Here is a 22,964-nt window from a genome sequence, read left to right as displayed (position 1 = left end):
ACCTTATTAGTTGTTAGCAAGCTATTAACATTTATTTGGCCTATTATAGTATGATGCTGTTAGAACAATAACATAAGTATAAAATAATAATAAGATAAATGGTCACCAATCTTAAGCATGCTAAGATCTTAACTACAATATAATTAAAGCCCTGCCAATACTGAAAGTCTTTCTGTTGTGCAGGGTTTCTTTCTCTCATGGAGGGAGTTTTAATTAGTCACATAATGGCTTAGATACTGTGTGAATGTTGCCAATGTTGTCTTAATCTAATGCATTAATAGGTGAAGCTCACACAGTGATTCTTAATGGTTTAAAGAATTGCTTTTAATTTAGAGGTTTGAGCTCCAAATGGCACACCTACACACCTTCAGGGTACACTCTGTGTCACAGAGAGGAGTCCGCTTTACAAAAGTGGATCAGTGACACGTGGCTTTTAATTGCCAATAACTGCACAATAGCTGCTTGTTGTCCATACAGATGTACTTTTCATTAATTTCATATTATCTCGTTACTTATTTGGAGATCATTATGTTATGTTTGCCAGTGTGGAGGTGGAGATAGGAGATTGGATGCGTCATCCACAAGTTGGGAGTAATGAGGAAAAATGTTATTGCATCCTCCGTCTGTGCATCATTTTCCGCGGCCGTCCCCTGAAGACTTTTGTCTCTGTCTGTTTCCTGAGTCCTTCACTTTCTGCATCAGCACCTCAGTTGACCCGCGCCATCCATCTCTTCGTTATCTATTCCTCTGTCACTCTATCTCTGCTGCTCTCTTTTCCTCTGTCTCTTCTTATTATCAGCTGCAACCTTTTGGCCTCTCCGTCCCCTCCTCGCTCTCACGTCCCATCTGTGTCTGAAAGAATGAAGAGAAGGCAGAAAGCTGTGTGAAATGCGAGCCATGTTGTCATTAAGCTGTCGCACTTTTTTTTTCTCTTCTCGCTGACATTGTAATGTAATAGTATTAACAAACTGTACCGTAGAATATAGAAATATTTTCAGTATTGAAGAACTTTCCTAACCACATTCAGGAATTGTAGGATGGGAATTTAGCTAGTTGGTAGTCCTAAATTAAAGCTTCCTCCAACTTTGTCGTCCTTTTATCCAACTTCCCGTCCATGTTGCAGTCAGCAGTCCACTCCCTCCTCTGCATGTCACCACATGAAAGCGCAGCAGTAATCACTGGACTCAGTATCAAACGGGAGGATCCTGCGCTGTGGCAGGACCACCTCTTTATGCAGTGTGCAAAAGACGATGGCCTCAGGTTTAACAGATTAACACCTAGCACCCCCTGAAAGAGCTCAAAATCCATTAGCAACATTTATAGTCAGGTTTATTTGCATGTCTAAAGGCTGGCATTGGAACAGCAGCAGACATGTTGAGATTGACAGTGATCAAGCAGCTAATGTATATCTGCCAGTCAGCTGCTACTGTATGCTCCAGCACACAAGCTGAATGACTGTCACATCTTGGATCCGTGTCTTCAGATTTACTGAATTAATGAAGACATCTCCGTTGTACATACACATTTTTGGAGAGGTCTGGGTATGCGCCTCTGCCAACAAGTCAGTCTGGGCAGGCACAAACAGACTGTGACAGTGAACACAACTGAAAAACATGCCGTTCCTCAGCAAATCTGCACGCTGTGTTTGTATTTATTTATTTATTTCCCTGGCTGTTGTTTGGCCCTATACTGCTCAATAGCCACCTCTGAGTATATTGGACTATGGGTGTGGTCACAGGTCATAGTTCAGGTGAGCTCTGGAACTGATTTAGAGGTAATTGCATTAACAGATTTGGTCTTGACACTGAGCTGTTCAGGGCAGGTATGAATTGGCAAAATGACAGGTCAGGAGAATGAAAAAGTGCATCTACAGGTGTTTAGTTCTACTGCTTATGTGGAAAAAAGTTGTTTTAAATTCTCTGGTGTGTCCAGGAGAAGCTACACAAAACTTTTAAAATAAGAAAATTCGAGTTAGAAAGAACACGTTTGAGAGACCTCAGTTGCCTGCTCTATATGTCTGCTTTTACATTAGGCCGGAGATATTCTTGCTTTTTTAATCCCATTTTCATAGACAACAGTCTGTAACATGAAGGTAGCTTTTCACACATTTGCCTCTATACTCCATGTGTTACGAGAGATTACCACTGGATAGCATATCTTAGCTTCTTCTGTGAAACTAATCGTTGTTGTCCCTGCTACTGCTGACATACTTACTGACAGCTGACCTATACTAGTCCTATGCTGCCCTTACAGTTCATCTCATGTTGCATCTTATGGACATTAGTTGTCTGAGGATGTGCACAGGTGATGGTCCAAACGGATGCTGGATGAAGGAGGCAGCCTTCACGCGTACGCAAATGCATTGATAAAAGTGATTATATCACCGGCCTTAGCTGCTACCAGCATAATGCATCCATATCTCAGACCAGACTGTTAGGTAACGGGCAATGTAGGCACCAGGTATTGACAAGAAATAATACCTGTCGAATAGAAAAGATATCTCTGGTTCTGCTGCATCCATTTTTAACTTCTGTCATGAGTACGACATTGTGGTAGATGTACAATGCTACATCCGTAGAGTGCTTTCTTAAACTCATCAAATTTCCCTGAGGCTTTATTATTTGTCACTGCATAAAGGATGAATACTCGTGTAGCATGGTGCTACTTGTAATGTGTAGCTGGTGCTCTGTTTTTAGGTAGAGACCCCCACAATTGTCGTAAGGCCCGTCCGTATCATACTTACTATAAAATACAGTTGTCTTGTTTAATTAGGAATAACTACAGACAGTGTGGGTGTATTCACTTTTGTGTTTACCATCCAAAAAGTCATTAAGATCGTCAGGCTGTTGACAGTCCAATGTGAATATAACTGTTGAAATTGAAACTTTGTAAAATATTGATGAATTAAGCCATAAAAAAAACCAAAACACTGAATTAGAAAAGTCAGGAAACGCGGGAAATGTTGAGTGTGTTGGTCCGTGTAAGCACACAGTCATTACACCATCAGACATCATCAATCATCAAACACACAATCAGATCATTTAGACTTAATGATGAACGCAAAGTCTGCAAATGTTAGAAGTTGCCCAGGCATAAATATGATTGAGAAACTGTCACACAGCCGTGTGTGTGTGCGTGTGTGCGTGCTTGTGTGCATGCATGCAAAGTGCAAATAAATCATGACACCATCATTTATCATCAAAAGATATCAAATTATCGAGACATAATGACATACGTTTCGAAATGTTTAAAGTTGCCGAGGCGTAAAGATGATTGAGAAACTGTCAGGAGCGCCCACACAAAAATGTAATCTCCTCTCCTTGAATCATCTATATTTGATAACAAACACACTATGAACTTCAGTCACTGTGAAGACAGCCTCCACTTCCCTCCCTCATTCATTCACTTTTATTTTAGTCTTCCTGACTCTGTGTGTGTGTGTGTGTGTGTGTGTGTGTGTGTGTGTGTGTGTGTGTGTGTGTGTGTGTGTGTGTGCGCGCGTGTGTGTGTGTGTGTGTTATTACTGCAGCATACGAGAGCGGAGGAGATGGGGGAGTGAGAGGCTGTAGGTAGCGTGGCCCCCTCCAAGCTGAATGTGTTTTTCACTCAAACTGGAAATTATCCATCTCACACCCACGCAACAGTCCACCCACACAGACACACACACACACACATACACACACACACACACACACACACAGACACGCAGAGGAACACTTGTGTAACGCCGGCTGCGCAATGCACACACATGATGGCATGTACATTTGCTCACACACCCACATGGACATGGAGAGAATTGGATTTCTTATCTTGTATTTGTGTAGCTTCCGTAGGTATTCTCACACACACACAGGGATCACATGTATATTTTGACTACAGGCATGCTGTTAGCCACTCACTTCTCTCTAAACAGACCCAGTAACACCCACAAAGCCTTTTCCACCTCTTCTCTCCCTTTTCAGACCACTCTTGTCTTCTTTCTTGATGGATTTATCTTCAGCGTTTGGAGTGACGTTTAAACAATTACATAACATCACCCTGTGTGTGTATGTGTGTGAGCGTGTGTGGTGTGTGTATGTGTTATTTGTTTCCTCTCTGTCACTATTGCGTTGTGCAGCTTTTCATAATGGCCAATAGTTGTTTGCTGATCGTCCTCGGTCCACTGTTGTCGGTGCTTGTCTGACAGAGAGCTGCGGGAGATGATCATATTTTCTCCGGCTCATTACAAGCGTCCTTTTATTGGCTTCCACACCTTCCCCTCACACACACACACGCACATATCAACACCCTGAGCCTCTCCACTCTTCTCTGGACAATATGGATGATCTTTAATCCTGGAATTATAACTCAACAAGTCTGTTTATCTTGGCTCATATCTATAAGCTCGGGCTTAATGCACGATAGCTCAAGCTGATCAGATGCATTGCCGAGCCTTGCTAGGAGAAAGGTACAATTAAGCAGGAAACCAATCAGATTTCATCAACTGGCTTTGATATCCCGAGGGAAATTAGTCTTGGCAGCGGTTTTTGGCCAGTTCAGAGGCAGGCATTACGTTATTCTTTCAGATCCACTAGCAAATTAAACAAGGCTGCCAATGCATCAGAATAAGGGTGCTTTCTTCAAGGGTGATGTTTTTTTAAGGGTAAAGGTTTCTCTACTTCCTATCTCAGACTGATATAAAAAAAAGTAGTTATTCAGTTTTTATCCATTTCAGCTCTATTCAATAACAGTAGGTGTCTACTGAATCTATCACAGAGGAAAATATCTTCTGATGTCCAGGAAGTAATATATTTTCCATTAGGGCCTTATTTAGATAAAATGATTGTCACCATGGCTAAAAAGACAAAGAGCAGCTACAAAAGTTCAATCTTGATCATCAAACACCTGCACTGTTTAACTGACAGGTGATATCCATCTATGTTTAGTAGAGCAGCAGTGAGCACTGTCGACCAAAATTGGAGACCAAATTCAGAATAGGGTCTTTGCACATTACCACAAAACAGGTTTGGTTTACTTGAGTGACAAAAAACATATTTTCCTCCTTATCTGTAGCGGCAACTAGCCATGGAGATAGCTTTGTACAGTGATGATAAGACAAACAAAAGCAGTCAAGGTAAATGGAATTTAATTTGTGGTGATCACACAAAGAGACTTTTAATTGCTGGAACTATTTCTTCTTTGAAAAGTGAAAATATGAAAGCTGTTGACTGCAAAGTCATTTTCAAGGGCCACAAACACATTTCCCATCAAGTCCACTGAATTGAGTCGGAAACAAATATGTCAATACCTAGGTAGATAAACACCCAACACAGCAGCACAGGTACAGTAGGGTCCAGAAGTCTGGGAATGGATGTTCAATGGGGTTGAGGCCAGGTGACAGTGGAGGGAAGTCCATGACAGTCTCCACGGTGTGCTTGGGTCTTCATTATCCTGCTGAGGTAACATTCAGCACCTTTCCACTTGTGTCCAGTGCAGAACCAATGCAGGGAGTAGCATGTCCTTTATGTATCATACTGGAAAGAAAAGCTTGTCGGATCAATAAAGAGCATAACCACCTGCCCACACTACAATTTGACAAGCAGGTGCCGCTCATTTCCTTTTGGCATGTCTTTGGGACTAGTTGTTTTGAAGCATACCCCAGGCTTTGGGGTGTTGGAGGGGTGCTCACAGCTATGAGGTACCAGCCAGACAGCTGATGCAGTAGAGCAAAGTGCTCTCACTGGGGCGTGTGTTCTGACCAGTGTTTGGAGGTGGGCATATGTAGCGAGTTGACTTTCAGCAGGCTGTGTTTGTACTCTTGTATTCTGTTGGTACCTTTCCCTGGTACTAAATACAGGGCTTTTTTGTAATAGCGGATCTTTGCGCTCTGTTTAATTCAAGTGGAGACGGGGGAGGATGGTCATCAAATTAACTTTGTATTTCAAGAGAGGTCAGTGCATTGAGTTGTCACCACAACAAGGAGCGGTGGCTTGGACGGTTTCTGCGTCCTGGCACAGCTATGGGGCTTGGCAGCGAAATCTATCGAGCGGCTGCTGTCATGTTTGCAGGTTTTGGCAAGCTTGGGCAGGAAGAGAGAGCTGAGTGTTTATGACTAGTGTACCGGGGCGTACGATTCTGCTGAGGCAAGATCTGCTCACACAATGTCACCCACTTCCCCCTACTGTACACATGGCCATGGCGTCACTGCCGCCAACATCCGAGTGACGTGTCAACAGTGTACCGTGTTACTGGACTGACCAGTCAGCTGGAGGAAGGATGCGCTGTCAGCACGGAACATGAAGGAGAGTGGTTACAGATCTGTGCAGAGCAGCATTTTTATGACAACTAAACTGAACAGTTGAAAAAAAAAACAGTTCTGTAACTTTAGTGGCATGATATTCCATTACAAAAGTTTTCTTTACAAACATTGTATGACATTTAAACATCTCTTAAATCTCTGTAACACTTGATAAATTCTCAGTCCTGCTCAGTAGGTAGAGTGTGTGTCCCATGTACAAGAGGCCATTCCCTTGCTGCAGCAGTCCATGGTTTATGTCCAACCCATGGTCCTTCTTTCCCCCCCCCCAACAAAATAGAAAAATACAAAATACATTATTTTCCCTTTTTCTCTTCTCAGGAAGTACAACATTCGTGTGGAGGACATCATGGTGCGAGACGTGCGGTACATCACACTCAACTGCTGCTACAGAGATCTGCATAACGTCCTGCTAACTGGCCACCTCAAGACTCTGGCACTAGTGGAGTCAGCTGGTGAGACACACACACACACACACACACACACACACACACACACACACACATAAAATGTACAGATGTATGTACTTCAAAAATGAAAGATTTTTATACACACATCATCAAGCATCAAGTGTTGCATCAATTGTGTGTAGGTTTAGATAGTAATCTAACTGTAAACTTCCCAGGACATATTTAAACATCTTTACATTATTATAATCAACAAACCAGTCATCTGTTTTATGGATTCTTTAAAAATTCACTTTGTGTTAGACCTCTTAAACTTGTGATTGTGTCAGAGCTTACCTTCAAGCATCATTTGCACTGCATGGACTGTAAATGTAAATGACTCGGAGGAATCCAAACAGTGCTGGCTCGTGTCCTCTTGCGAGATTAAATCAAAGTATTCAGTATACTAAATGAACTTGGGGAAACACCCTGCCTCCCCTGCCATTTCATCAAGCTAATCATTTATAGATTAGTCAGCAACTTTCATCAGATATTTGAAGGGCAGCGCTCATGCCCCAACTGAAAACTTTCACACTCCATAGCAGCAGCAGTAGCCTTGATTGAAGTCCCTAGCAAACAGTGTGAAAACAACAGCATGTAACAATCCAAACATCATATCCCGCATGTGAATACAGTGTGTTGTTTGATGTGGTATTGATGTCGGTGTTGAGCGTTGCTGATGCTGATACTGTGTGTCCCTTTCCGTCGGTACCAAAAACAAACTCCAGCGACCTTGGTGGCGTGCTCATTAGGGTGATTGATTGATTGACAAACTTGTCAGGGTGCAGCTTGCTGATGGTGCTGCACTTGCTGTCTCATTGAAGTGCAAATTTGGTATTCCAGCATTGTCTCAATTATTCAATCGTGCGGGAACAATTAGCTGCGGCATTTAACCAAATACATAATCAGCACGTACTGTCACAAAGGCAATTACTTAAAGCAAGCAAGCTGCCACCCACCCACCCGCCTGCACACACTTACACACACTCACTCACACACACTCACACTTCTGCTAGTTATTACACATTCACTGCATTCTGGGCTCTTGTTATGTAACTCAGCTGAGCTCTCTGCAGTGCTGCAACATGTGTTGCAGTCTGCTCACTCTTCCCTCCCCAAACAAGTTTTTGCTGCCTCTTGTCACCCTCCGTGTCCTTTTCTGTTTTCTTCCTTTTGTTCCTTAATTTTTCTCACTTTCCCCATCTTCTCTCTTCTGCTTACTGCTCTCCACCCTTTCTGCTCTTCCTCCTCTCTCACCTCCTTCCTTTATCTGTTTCTCCTCTCCCAGAGTCGATGATCCTGTTGGGCTCCATCGAGCGCGCCCAGCTCCAGTCGCTGCTCTCCCAGCAGCTCGGTCGGCCCAAGCGGCTAGAGTACATCAGGGAACGAGCCGTCGCGGAGAAGAAACGCCTGTCGGTGGTGTCAAACCCCGGCAGCGACGATGGCAGCCAGCGGGTCAGTCAGGAGGTCCGCTTCCAGGTCAGAGGTCACTGCGGATGGAGAGACAAAGTGTGGTGTAATGGAAACACTTAATGATCTTTCACAAGTTGCTTATAAAGCAAAATGAAAGATTGGCTAGGCAAGTGAACTGGAAACTGGGCTGACCTTAGCTGATAAAGATGTTTCCATTCAGAGCCTTCCGGTTCCCATTTTGTATATTTGGATATTATATTAATAATATTGCTTTTATGTTGGACAAAAGCACAGCTGCATTGTTACCTTGAGCTATGACTGAGAGGAAAGGAGTACCATCTCCATAGACATAAACCATTAATTGACAAATGAGACAGAATAAAAGGCACTCTCCAGATTTTGAATGATTATGAAATTAAAGTCCATGTGCTAAAGTGAGTAAACTGAGTGCAAGGAACATTTCACCGTCTGTTTCCAAGTCATTTAACTGTTCTGTACTCAAAGAGAAGGATGGTGACAGTTTGTAATTCATTGTCTTTCACGAATGGATAACTTAGAGCACTATTAACGTGTTTCATTAAGCCATGTATAACAGTATGGAGATTGTGTGTGTGTGTGTTTCCTGTGTGTGTGAAACAAAGATGGTCACAGTTTAAGGTAGATGCCTGAACTATAGTGCTTAAAATCTAGCATTATTAAGACATATATTTAATATTTAAAAAACTCCTATGTCTTTTTCTACATTACTCTTTCATCCATTTGCAGTGAGTGGCTGAGTTGAAAGCCCTTAGGCATTGATGTGTGAACTGGAAGGTGTGTGTGTGGAGTGGATGATATAATGCTGTATAAAAGACAAAACCAAAGACTGTAGGAACAGAAACTCCAATATTAAATTAAAAGACTATATCAGCCCAGTATTTTAGAAATATTAATGAACAACAGCTTTACTGAATAACAGCTGGATATATTTCTAACTAGTTTCACACAAGCATTTGATCTGTGAAACCTTTAATGTTCCCTCACTTCAGACAGGCATTAGCATAACCCGGCAAAAATGTTTTTTAGGTCGTAGAAGTACCAGCACAGAAAAGTCATTGAATTCAAGTAATCTTACATCAAGGCTCCCGCTGGTTTCTTCTCTTTTTGAGGGTTTTCTTCTCTGCTGTTTCCCCCTATTGATTTGCCTCCATCTCATCACTCCGAAGAACTACATCCATTTGTCTAATGAGTCCACAGGAAGAGAGAGAGTGGGGTTGAGCTGTTAAGCAGGATTGGGTCTCGGCAGTTTATAACGATGTGCGTGTGTGTGTTTGTGTGTGTGTGTGTGTGTGTGTGCAGATCTCGACTGAGGAGTCAACCTTCAGTCCCGTTCGTCCGGTTGCTCTGAAGCCCCTCAAACCAGCACTGAAGAGATCCTCTGTGGTAGAGCGACCCACCGAGATCCCTACCAGTAAGAAACACGCCATTACAGCAACATTATCACACACACACACGCACACACACAGACACACACAAACACACACCACAGAAAGACTAGATAGATGAGGCAATCAAAAAGGAAAATAATAGGAGATTTAATAGATCCGGAAGGAGTGTCTTTAATGACCTCTCTCTCTAAACAGCTCACATAACACTAATGGCACCTCACTGTCTCTCTCTCTCTCTATTCGTCTCTTAAATGAAGAAAAAAATATTTAGACCTGACTGACAACAACTGTGTTAATTTAAACCAAACTTAAAAAAGTATTTTGACCTTGTTCTGCTCAACACAGTGTACACCTTACAGTTGCATTTAAAATGTGTGTCATTCTGCGCAGTTCATTGATAACTATACCATAAAGAATAATTTAGTTAATTCATGATTAATCATGCATCGTCAGATCTACACTGTCAGCTTAGTGACGCTGCACAGACGATGTGCTCACAATGAGTGTGAAGCAAATTATCACCTCATGTTGATCACGTGAGTTCAAACCCAGGATTATTTGTGTTTATCTGCGTCACTGGCACATGTGTTTAGAGCTGGACGGTGCTGAGCAGTGGCTCCGCCCCTCCTGGCCACGCCCACCCATCCCCACACAACACAAGACGAAGCATTGCGACACATGCAGAATTTTTTGCCATAAGTTGAATGTTTTCATCTCATGCAAATGAGGTGATTTTCACATATGGGCGTAATTTGCATGGTGTCATTTGTCTAGTCTGTCGTATTTACATCTTTGCTTTGACTTTGTATGTAATCTTGATGTACAGTGTGCTAATGAGAATGGCTATTTATAAATCAAAATACTGGTGAAATTTGTATTTTGACATTCATGGACCACTATGGATTAACCAGATTTTATGGCGATCAATCCAATAATTGTTAAGATATTCTATTTAAAAGCCTCCAAAGTCAAAGGATTTCATCCTCTGGGGACCATGAATGTCTGCACACAATGTCACGGCCATCCACCTAACACTAGGAGAGTTAGTCGAGTGTTATGTGTTGTTGCACGGTTTCCTCCTGGGCTGTGACGGACAGGTTTTGCTGTGTAGCAATGACAGTTTCTTCTCCAAGTAAATACTGAATTTTATTTTGGTCTGTGTCAAACACTTGGTAGGAGTTTCTGTGAAGATTCTTGTGTCCTTCTGGCTGCACTGTAGCAGGACATGTTGACCTGCCTCTGCTTGTTTGCAGAACAGATACTGTCTGTTATCACTGGTTCGTTATGTTTGTGTCCATTAAGGCCAGGCTGTCACTTAGTCTGCCCTTTTTTTCTGTGTGTCTTTTTCAGTCTATGGTTACTCAGTGTCCAGATAATCTGTCTATTCAGCCCTGATTGAAATTAACAGATGTCCCTTGGTTAAGAAATGTTTTCATAAGCTAGTACTTGGTCGGTCCCCATCAATCCCATCTTGGTTTTTCTCTAGAGTCATCCACAAGGCCCATGTGTGACAGCTTTTTTGCAGATGGCACAGCAGTTGTTGTAATGTTTCTTTAGATGCAACCAGTAGGATAAGGTCTGCAAACAGAAGGCACATAATTAGAGTATCTAACAGACGGAGACCAAAGATATCTGCTTGTTTTTATTGTTTTTGCATCTCTCTCTGTCTCTCTTTCAGGCCCACAAGATAATTCGGGCATTGCTTTAAAGAACCTGTTCTGCGCCAGTCCAGAGACAGAAGGCCTGGAGGTGAGACAACCGTGTCCTCGTATGCACCCAATAACAGCAACACCATCACACACACACGAGCGCGTGTGCACACACACACACACACACACGCATCCTCACGTCCTGTTGTTCACACATTCAGTGCACTCACAAAGTCTTATGCTATCTCTCACATACAGTCCTTCACGCTCTCCAGTACAGTACCTCCCACACAAATAGACATACACACACACACACACACACACACACACACACACACACACACACACACACACAGCATCTCAGTCTCAACATAAAACATTTTTCACTTCATCCTGGCCTTGCATCCTGCAAAGTCACAGAAAAAAAATCTTTGCTCCTGCACATGCCTGCAAGTGGTTTGTTTCACATAAAAAAGATTTCAATTATATATATATTTTTTTTTTCAAAGTGGCGTTGCAAGTTTTTTTTGCAAAGTCAAACTTAGGTTGAGGTTGTTGATAACGCTGTTTGCTTGTCTCTGGTTACCTGGAAGAAAAACAACAACGTGGAGAGCCCCACGTCTCCTGAGCACAGGAGGCCCTCCAAACGAGTCCGGATATCCGTTGTGGTAAGAGCCACCGATTTGGGCAACCCAAATGCGTGGAAACCGCCCGGCAACAGGTTCATCAGCCAATCAACTGATTGTCACCCCGCCATTTCATTCCAGGGCTAATCCCAAACTGCCGATGGACTGTGATCTGGGCCAGGCTCAGCCTAAAGCCCGTCTGTGTCATCGTGCTAAAAAGTGTTGAACACCCTCCTTCTTGTACAGCCTCTAACCCCCTTCTGACCTGTCACTCTTGTAGTTGCTTATGTGGTTGGCTAAAGCTAGGATCCATTCAGTTAATCTGTTCTCATTGGTCCAATGGTCATTTGGGGTTATAAGAACACTTGCCAACTAAAATACCACTACTGCCAATTGGCAATGCCAAAGGTGCATCATATGCTTTCATAGATGGGTTGATATCATGCTTCTCTTAATGATCTATAAAAGATGTTGTAGGAGAAAATAATGCAATGAGATTTTCTCAAACATACTCTAACTATTAACTATTGCTAGAGGACTTTTTTTAATGTGTAGTGTTTAATTTATATTTAAGTACATTTTAATGGTGTTCCAACATCTACTTGACAGTATGTGCAACCTTCTACAATAAGAAGAGGCAGAATTAAAACATTTGTGCAAATGATAAAACCAATTGTAAGTGACAAATGTACTTATTGTACTGAAGTCGCTTTGTATAAAAGTATCCTAAAGCATCTGCTAAATGCCCTAAATGTAAATGTAAACCTCAAATATATGCCTGAACCGATTGGTAACCATTCATGAAGACCCAATGTGTTCAGAATTTAAAAAGTACTGCAACACCCCATAAAAGTCTTATTTTCGTTGGTCTTTAGTTATTGATTTCTACTTTTTCCAGTAGTACATCATGACATACCTACTCTTATGGATATAAGAATATACAATGTCACCACTTCATTGTTTAAAAAGAATCATTTCTAAAACAACACTTATTTTTACTGAACATTATTTGTATTATCCTGTTCTTATTTATTTTTTTGATATGTTATAGTCTGTATTAATGTCACAACAGCGTTTTTTTGTTTTTAAATGTCAATTGTATAAACTGTTAAACTCGGTGTATTACTGAACTTAAAAATTAATTCTACTTAAAGTAGACTTCATAAAGTGGTTGAGCGTCATTGTGAAATTACTAAACAGGTTCTTGAAAAGAAGCTGGACCAAATGTAATTTCATGATGATGAACTTTAAAGCTGTATTTGATTATTTTACAATATAATGGTTACAATGTAACTTTTAACGGTGTTTAAAAATATTTCTTGATTATCATATATCTTTTTCGCATTGTTTAGACATAAGAATTCACTATCAGGACCAAAAATTTTTTTTTTTTTTTTTAAATATAGCCCTTTTAATAGATTTCAACTTATTTTCAACTTAGTTATTTCTGAGCCATCATTCTCTCAATTTGATTGTTCATAAATTTTAAAGTGGGTTATATAGTCCTGTTAAATATAGCTTCTCTCAAACGTCAGGGTGCCCTCTTTTTATCAGTCTTCTGGTAAATTAGGTCAAATTATTCTCATACTAAAATGAAGATGTGGTTAAGTTGTGGTCAAGTGGACTACAAGGAAGAGGCTGTTCAACCAAGCATGCTGTGCTGTCCATCATCAGCTGTGTCACCCGAGACGTCCAATCAGTGACAGCCTCCCAGGGCAGGCCTCAGCTTGTTCCTGGAGTGACTAAAATCCCATCGCATTTGCCATCATTGATGAAAGAAACCGTTGTTTTCCGTGTTTTTAATGTGCAGGAGAGTCGGTTGTGGGCGTGGGTGGGTGGGGGGACACGTTGGGGCGAGTTCTTCCGTGCATGCAGCGTTAACCTTCCAGATAGGAGCATCATATCTCTTCATTAGGTGCAGGCTGGTATTTGAATGACGGCATTCCAGCAACAGCTCGGATGAAATGATGATGCATGAGAAGTCCCGGGAGGTATTGGAAAATATCACCACAAACTGGGATGTAGCCTGCTGTCCAATTACCAGTGAGCACATGCGCTCCAGCAGCGATGCATGTCAATCAATGAAACAAGTGTCTGATTGTAAATTGAGAAAAACGATACTAAGATACAAGAACATCCAGTGTTGCATGAGAAATTATCAGACATTGACTTCTGAAAATCAAACACCATTACGTTATACATAATCATGCATTCAGACAAAGCGCATTCACACATTTGATCTTTGTCCATTTATCAGCATCAGTGATTCATTCTTAATCTATTAAGTCAAATCATCATGAGATTATTTTTCTCATCACATATAATGTCATTCCATTCACTAGGAGCCACCAGCCATCTTAAAGAGCTTCCATGGGGTGAGCATGTTAACGAAAGTTCTCCTTAACTTTCATTTCAGTATGAAGACTCAAGGACAGATACGATTTATAATGTGCTTATTAACACATGCAGTGGAACTTTTAATCACATTTAAAACTGTTCAAAGTCACAGCTATTAAATGCTGCATGTTTCTGATTCATTGCCACAGAAACAGAATTGTTGGTAATTGTGAAAATCTAAAATCAGTATAACCCCAAAAGTAGGTTCTTCAATTCTGTGGCACAGATTTTTTTTGTATTTTTTTATGCAGAACCAAATAATTTCTAGATGTGAAAGAATTATTAGTATTATTATCAGTAATTATTAGTACTACACAGAACCAGATTTTTTGAAAATGATAGATGCTTCATTCTGGTTAAAAAAAAAACCACTCAGCAACAGCTATTTAAACGAATGCATGTCACCAAGACCCTTAGACAAATCATGCGACTGATTTGTGTGTTCCACCATGTAGCATCGACGGCATTACTGTGGTGGCAGCTCAGTGTCTGCCGACAGTGGGAGCAGCAAAGGTAGTTGGATTAAAGATGTTGTGACGTGACAGTGACCCACAGTTACTGATTTACCTTTATATGGATGGCAGTCCTAACATTATTCAGATTTCTTTTTATAATGTACAGGCTTCAGTGAATTAAACATATTTTTTGTACAAATAGTGCATTTACCAGATTTAATTTGCTGACAGTGGAAAGTCTCATTTTGGTTTCCAGAGGAGTAGAAACAGACAGGGTTTTAAAGTCTGGTAATTCAATGATGGCAATTTCAACGAGTTAGTGGCCAGTGAGATAGGTCACCTTCACTGATTTATATGCAAAAACTAAACTGTTAGGTAAACCACAGAACTTAATGGAAATGAACAGTTTTTCCCCCAGTATCACGTGAATGTAAAGATGATACAAGAACACACTATACTATCCTTTTTAATGCTCAGTCATTGTTGTGTCAGTGTACCTCTATTAGAACTATTAATGATTTATACTTTCTCAGCTCCGTTAGTTTCACACGTCAGTGACAATTATTTTAGTCCGTGCACATTTTCCATCATTCACCAGCACAGAGTGGTGCATCATTCTTCACTTTATCGCTCCAAGGCCTGTGTGTAATCTCCTGTTATACATCTGCGTAGTTGCCCCATGAAATCTTCATTTTATTGATTAGTAAAGATAAACACTGATGAGATTGTGTTCTAAAGTCACACACTGCTCCCATCTAATTTGTCCAGTGAACCTCAAAGGACTCTCACCCCCAGCACCACATCCAGCATTATTTTTTTTAATCTGTTAAACTGACCAGTCTCAGCTATGAAATGGCATAAGATAATGTTCCAACATTCAGCACTTTGGTTCCATAATACAGTCCATGCTGCGCAGTTTCCCAGCAGAAGTCAGACTCGCCTCGAGCAACTCAATGAAAAGTACAAAATTAGGAACAGAGGAGGCACGCTGGGAGTGGTTTATCATTTGGTGGCGTAAAATGTGGACCCTCAGGAGCGTATTTCAAACCATGACAACACAGTGCTCATGTTGAGTTGTGTGGCAGTATAAGACCACAGAGACTGTGTTAAACCGGAGGGAACTTTACTTTGAGGTGATTGACGAAACACATTTCTTCAACTGTAGTAATGAAAAAGATTCATCAGAAATTGTACTAGTTTCACACATTTGCAGCAGTAGTGCTGCTTATTACATGGTCTGTCTGTTTTTGAGGTAGTTTCTGAGCAATAACGCAGCATGTTTGCACTAGTCAGTTCAGAATCTCATTGATTTGTCCCGATGGGGTGCCACATTAAAGGCCAGAATATTAAAAAACTTTTAAAAATCCGTAACTGTTACACCATCATTTTCATTTGAATGAAAGTCAAAATGGATAAACGTCTCATTATTGATTGATTCACCACAGCATGTGGCACTATTCGAGCGACAGAACATGTATTATTAGGGCTACTAATCACTAGGTACCTTACAGTGGGGCTATAAGGACATTCAAAAGTTGCATGGGGGTCTGACTAATATTACATGGGGAACTTGTGTAACAATTGCAGTCGTCATTTGAGCTCTGAGCCCTGAAATCCACCAGTCCTTCATGTGCTGCTTCAGAACTGCACCGCTAATTGGGTTATTACTTATTTTTTTCTTGTTCCCTGCAACTTTTCCTTCTTCATATACCGTAGGTTGAAGTTTATCTCAGCAGTGGACATATTAATGAGAGCTACTATGTGAGAGCAAATTTAGTCAGAGTGAAATGAAATCCAGAGAAAGTCTAATAGAGATATGCAGTCACATCTGTGGCATTTCTAAACTTCCTGGGACAACAGCACTACTTACTGCTGATCCATGTTCATGTAACCTTTAATTCGTCTTCAGAGATACTTGGAGAATTTGTCAGTAAATCGGAGAAAAAAACATCACACATGAAACATAGAAACTGGGTTTTCCTAATAGTTTTCTTTTATTCAAAGAAAGTATTCACTGTGAAGCTGCTAACTCCGGCAGCTGATCGGGCCACTGAGCTCCAAGGCTAGCTGAGCTAATTGCTCATGGCACCAACTCACTACAGCCAAAAAAAAGAAGCATTAAAGAGTATATTGAGCAGCAGTTATTTCCTCTATTTCTATTGCTTGCCATTTATCACAAATTATACCTTAAAACTCAGATCATACTTGCATCCACGTATCTCTAATCAAACCCGTGTCTAGTAAGACAGAGACAACCTGCACATGACATGTTTTAGATTGAGCATGCTGGGGACATTATTTATCTCCTAAAATAGGAGAAATAATATTCCCCTGTATATACTGGCACTACTTTTAATTGTCAAGTTAACAGTTGCACAGTAAAGATCAGCCTCAGTAGAAATTTTTATTTTTTTTTTCTTGTGATTGTGGGCTTCTGTACTTACACAAGTCATAGCATGACTAATGGCTAATGGACCTAAGGGAACAAATTTATAACTGCCGATTAATACACCACCTTTTTATGGATGTGTTTGGCTTCATGCCTTACCTGTACATTTTTATAGTGTTTGAAACCAGTCAAGTTTGCAGTGGCCCTTTGCTGCCACTGCTGGCCGTAATTTTAAAGCAGTGATTGGTTAAGTGCACCCATGAGCAGCATACTGTATGGTCAGTGCTGAGACAGATGGTACGTTATTAGCGCCATGAAATTTCAGATGTGTTAAGTGGGCCTGGAAGCATGTTAGTCATTATTGCCTTGCAGTGAGCTAATTAGTAATGAACCCCTCTAGCACTTGGTGTGTGTGTGTGTGCACGCGCGCATTTATAGTACACTAAGCCTGTGGGCTTGTTTCCCCTGTCATCAGGAGTTATTATTAACATTCAACAGTGTATAAGTGCACGTGGCAGATTGCGGTGCTGATTACAGCATTGTTATGAATCAGTCGAGGCTCCGCGGGCCCTCCGAGCAGGAATATAGACGAACAAATTTAGCAATTTTTCTCCAAAGACTTCTGAGTTACACCCCCGCAGCAGAAGAGAAATCAAGTTATTACTTCTGCCCTCACTTTCTTTCAGCTCCACTCGCACAGTTCTTTGTTTCAGTATCTGGTTTAATCTCTGCAGCTCTGCTTCATGTTTTTCGGCCATCTTTACTACTTTTACTCCCCTTGCAGTACCTCTGTCATATGTCGTTACCCCCCCCGATCCCTTTTCCTCAGTCCATCTAGGGCTGTGAAATATTGATGGAGGGTAAATAACATCAGTAGTCTGTTTCAAAGAAATGATGCCGCCCAGCCTCCCAGTCTCTCCTGGCTGTTTTTCTCATTATTTTTCCCCCACTCTTGCGTCTTTGTAATGCCTCCATGCTTTATTTATGATGGCTCGTGGGCCTTTTTCTTTTTGTTTTTTTGTTGTTTTTTTTTGTTTGCATCACTCCTCTCTCCCTTTATTTCTTTGACATTCTTTTGTTTCTTTAGATTGACAGTGAATGTGTGTCATTCTTTCTTTATTGATGGATTTACATGGGAACACACATACACACACATTCCTTCTTTTTTTTTTAAGTTTGCATATTTTCAGCTGTCCATCTTTGACAGCGTTCAAAGAAAATCACTCTGGTGTCTCCATTTTGTAAAGCATGTTAAGTAAACGTTAAAAGAAGGAATCAATGACAGAGGAATGATTTGATATTTCCAGTTTTCGCAGGCTGAAAAAAAGCAGAATCGCGCAACCTTTTTGTTGTGTTTATCCAACGGTATTATAAATAATAATTGCAGATTTTCACAATTATCCGTGATGGCGGAGACAATAAGCTAAGTTGTTGTGACATCTGGAGCCTCCAACTGCCGAAGCCAATTACACACAATTCAGTTCTGACATCCAGCTGCACAGAATTTAGGGACATTCTGTTATACATTGCTAATGTGCAATTAAGAAGGAACGGCAGTGTCCTTTTCTCTATTGTTCAGAACATAGCACAGATACTGTACCTCATAGTCATCAGCATAAAGACGAAAGATGATATTTTGGATTTGCATAAGCCACTCACAAATTTAAACTTAGTCAGTGGTGGCATAATACATGCCGCAGAAGTTCAGATTCAGATTCAGAATACTTTATTAATCCCCGGGGGAAATTGTTTTTGTTCCAATGCTCCGTGCAAAATATAGCATGTATGGAAACAAGCGCTAAAGATGAAGATGTAAATAAAATGAAATAATAAAGTAGACGTGTAGAAGTGTTTAGTATGTAGGGATTTACACCACACAAACTAGTCCATTCAATAAGTTGTCACTGTGTATTACTGACAATTGATCAAAATGCTGTTTGATAATGTTAGGAAATACTGGTACAACAAAACATAATGCCAACAACTTGAATAAATTACTAAATTAGGTCAATATAATTGGATATTTTCAATTTGTATTATACATGACATATTATAATAGTGTATAATACAGTGTATAATATTATAATATGATAAATATTATTAATACAACTGCGATAGACTGGCGACCTGTCCAGGGTGTCCCCTGCCTTCGCCCTAAGTCAGCTGGGATAGGCTCCAGCCCCCCCGCGACCCTGCAGAGGATTAAGCGGCGTACATATAATGTGTACAGATGATGGATGGATGGATGGATTATTAATACAAGAGTTCTGGATTCTGAAACTTATTTTTTAAAGTTACATGACACCTTGTGATGCTACCATGAATATAGTTCATATTCTACAGACCTCATTTAAGGGGACCATTTTGTACCATCAACTACCATTTTGCATTTTAACAAAGTATTGTAATTTTTTGCAATTTGGTGTCTCCCACAGTTTCTAAGCCCTAGTTTTTACAGTGCAACCAGGTTTATTTAAACTGGTGTTGTGTTGTGTTGTGTTGTGTTGTGTTGTGTTGTGATGCGATTGGTTGATAAATAGTTGGTCCAAATGAGCTTGACAACAAAAAGATGTAAATGGAGGACTAATACAGTAGGACTAAGCAAAGTAAATCTGTAGTCTTTCAAGCCAACACAAAAGATCCACCACTACAGATTGGATTCCAGGACCACCTTTTATGGTCAAAAAGGAAATAATGATTAACATAGTTCTGAGTAATGATTGGTTAAAACAAGTGGCTGATACAGAAACAGGAGACTAAAGTTCTCAGTGTTATAATAATCTGGAAGAGAATCCAGTAGAGTGCACTTTTTTGGGAACCATATGGCAAGAAAAGGGAATTTTCAAATATGCTGTTCATTATTAAAATCATTAGGGTCAAGTGTTGGCACTTTCATAATAGGTTCAATGAAAGCAAGTTATAAGTTGTAGAACAAAGACACTGAATCCATTAAAATTGTCCTTCAGGTATCTGGTAGGAAAATTTTCAGGGGACAGGATGAAGTTTTCATTTCCTGAATAATTTCAGACAACAGAGAGATGGAGACACAAGAGAGAGGGTATAGAGTGTGGCATACTGACAATTTCAATTTCAGATACTTTCAGGGTGAATCATTTGTCACGGACTTACAAAATCAAACTTTTGGAGGTTTTCACTGAGATATTCTCATGTTTTTATACCAAAAAAGACACACTGCTGCAGCATAGTGGATCATTAACTAACAATTTACTACCCACAACTCACAACTTTTCCCAAATCTTTTGCAACTACTTCACAGCCCCTGCTTTTGTGAACAAATTAATTAATGAAGACTTTCAAAATTGTGTCACAGCATCTGCAATCTAATCAGATTCACAGATAAGGTAGTAATAACCTTTTAAAGCAATGAGCAAAGTGAGCATCAGCAGCAAAGCAAATTAGCACCTAATTGCCTTTACATTAGTGATAAATAACCATTGTCGCAACATTTCCCTGTTGCACTATTGCACTATGTGGCACAGGCAGAATTTAAAGAAACAACAGACATTACTATATGGAGCTTAAACATGGGAGATGAGCTTGAAAGCGCCTTTTGTCATCACTGTACCAATTGAAACAGCTCTTCAGAGGGCAGAGTGGAAGGTCCTAATGATAACGATGAGGGAGTACACCCACATCCAGACAGACTGCTGCTAACAGGCACTTCAGACCATCAGAGTCTCATCAATAAAAGCATCTGTGTTGAGATCATCTGTGTTGATTGAGGACGTTTTTATAACAGAAATTATAACAGAAATCGTATGTGCACATTTCAATGAATTCACATGTCTCTTACTATAAAGTGGTATGGCAGTGAAAATCCAATTGTGTTTCTCGCCCAGTGTATCAGCTAGAATCAAGTATGAATATGGTCATGGTGCATGTCATGCAGAGAGCTCCCAAGGAACTCCGAATTTCTGCTGCCACCATTAGAGTAATGGAATTTAGTTTGTGCTTCGCAAAGCATTTGAAAAATTTGAAAGTAATTTTTCTTTTCAGAAAAAGGTCATCATTGCTAACAATGAGTCAAGACGTTCAAGGTCCTCAGCGAATGAATTCAAGTGGCTTTTATGGTTCCCTGTTTTTTCCATATTGTCATGAATTTTACTGATTGAATGATTGGTGATAAAATTTGTGCAGACTTTTATTTATGCTTATACCTTTACAAATTGAGTTTACAAATTGTTTGCAAATTGCTTTGACAATCAAGCAAAAGCAGTTAACCCAGGAAGACAGTATTGGAAAATAAACAGTCAACAGTCAGGCCAGACACAAGGAAGTCTTGTTCGAAGTGAGTTAAAACAAGAGGGCAGAAAAGAAAATGAAGGAATGAAAGTGATGAAAGAGGCAAAATCATAAAATCAAAGTTTAATAAATACATTTAAAAATAAATGCAAAATAGAAGTGAATAAAAGAGTAAAAACAAAGGACAAAAGGAAGAAGAGATATCAGAGAAAAAAAGAGCATTTAAAGGAATAAGGGACAATGAATAGATTAAAGAAAACAAATAAAAGTAGTAAAGGACGGTAAGCAAAGAGAAAGGATTCATGATCCCCAGATGATGACATGGCCTTTCTATGTCTGTAAAACAGACATTCATTATCCCCAGAGGGTAAATTAACAATACTATGAGCCCCTGACCTAGCTTTCAGGCCACATTTTGTGTGATATGAATTTGGATTAGAAGGCAAAGGTGCTACATAAACCTTACTTCAGTAAAAATTGATAGCAAAAAATAAATTAATAAATAGAATGCCTTACCAAGATCACTTCTATCTACTATAGGCTTATTAAAATCCTGGTGGGCTCTTTTTAAAAACTCTCATCGTCATTTATTTTAGCTGGTTTCATAACCCTACTCCGTGTGTGTATGATGCTGCAGTCTCTGGTGCTGGATTGAGTGTGTGTCCACTGCTGACCTAGTCTTGGATAGTTGCCACTGATTGGGTTATCGGGTCACTGGATGGCACCGAAGATGGATCACAGCAGGAGGGAGGGAAAGGAGGAACAATGGACGTTTCTAATCTAGTGTCTGGTCACAGAAACAGCGAAGCAAGCAGTACGTCTTCATCGGCCAATTGTCAGCACTCTGGAGTCACTCTGGCTCTCACATGCCTCTGCACTCACACACACTCACACATGCTCATTCAAATCTCATTTGAATATGCCCACACAGTTCCTCTGAGTTCACCGTCAGTCGCATGCATACTGCCAAAGTTCACTGTCCCACTGCCCATACACACACACACACACGCACACACACCCTTCTGCCTAACTCATGTATCCAGAAGCAGAGATTTGCGCTCTCTCTCTCGCTCGCTCTCTAAAACACCTTTAAGCAGACACATACACACACACACACACACACACACACACACACACACACACACACACACACACACACACACACATCAAATGATTAGATCTCCTGCTTTAGTTTACATTTTACCCCTGGAACAACAGTGTATCTTGGCGACATTCAAAGTGCCCTTGTGACAAGCAGAATGATCAGTGAGACAGCAGAGATAAAGTGCTGTGTGTGTGTGTGTGTGTGTGTGTGTGTGTGTGTGTGTGTGTGTGTGTGTGTGTGTGTGTGTGTGTGTGTGTGTGTGTGTGTGTGTGTGTGTGTGTGTGTGTGTGTGTGTGTGTGTTTAGTCTCATCAACTCCAGGCACATCAGACCTCTGCTTGCATAGAGCTACAGTAGGGCGCCTCTTTCTACCCCGCGGCAACAGTTGCTAGGGTTACCGACAGGTCGGCCACCGCAGCGATGAGGATAAATGAGCTCAGGGCTCCCATCAGCCCCTGGGTCACACTCGCTCTTCCTTTCTTGCTCTCTCTCTCACACAC

At 40.6% G+C, this 22,964-nt stretch overlaps 1 protein-coding gene across 3 annotated transcripts in view; it reads left to right on the top strand.

Annotated features, from left to right (window-relative positions):
- The window catches only part of LOC119034338 (chloride channel protein 2-like), a 159,263-nt gene that overhangs the window by 118,036 nt on the left and 18,263 nt on the right, over positions 1-22,964 (top strand). The window contains exons 17-22 of one of the 3 annotated variants that reach the window (XM_037125239.1): positions 6,617-6,750; positions 8,030-8,220; positions 9,493-9,604; positions 11,260-11,330; positions 11,824-11,898; positions 14,199-14,231. In XM_037125239.1, the coding sequence (XP_036981134.1) occupies positions 6,617-6,750; positions 8,030-8,220; positions 9,493-9,604; positions 11,260-11,330; positions 11,824-11,898; positions 14,199-14,231 (616 nt within the window). The remainder of the gene's footprint in view (positions 1-6,616; positions 6,751-8,029; positions 8,221-9,492; positions 9,605-11,259; positions 11,331-11,823; positions 11,899-14,198; positions 14,232-22,964) is intronic. The other 2 variants (XM_037125247.1, XM_037125255.1) reach the window with 2 other exon arrangements.

This window comes from Acanthopagrus latus, chromosome 2 (assembly GCF_904848185.1).
Source record: "Acanthopagrus latus isolate v.2019 chromosome 2, fAcaLat1.1, whole genome shotgun sequence".
In the NCBI taxonomy this organism is placed as follows: domain Eukaryota; kingdom Metazoa; phylum Chordata; class Actinopteri; order Spariformes; family Sparidae; genus Acanthopagrus; species Acanthopagrus latus.
This window is presented reverse-complemented; position numbering and strand designations above follow the sequence as displayed.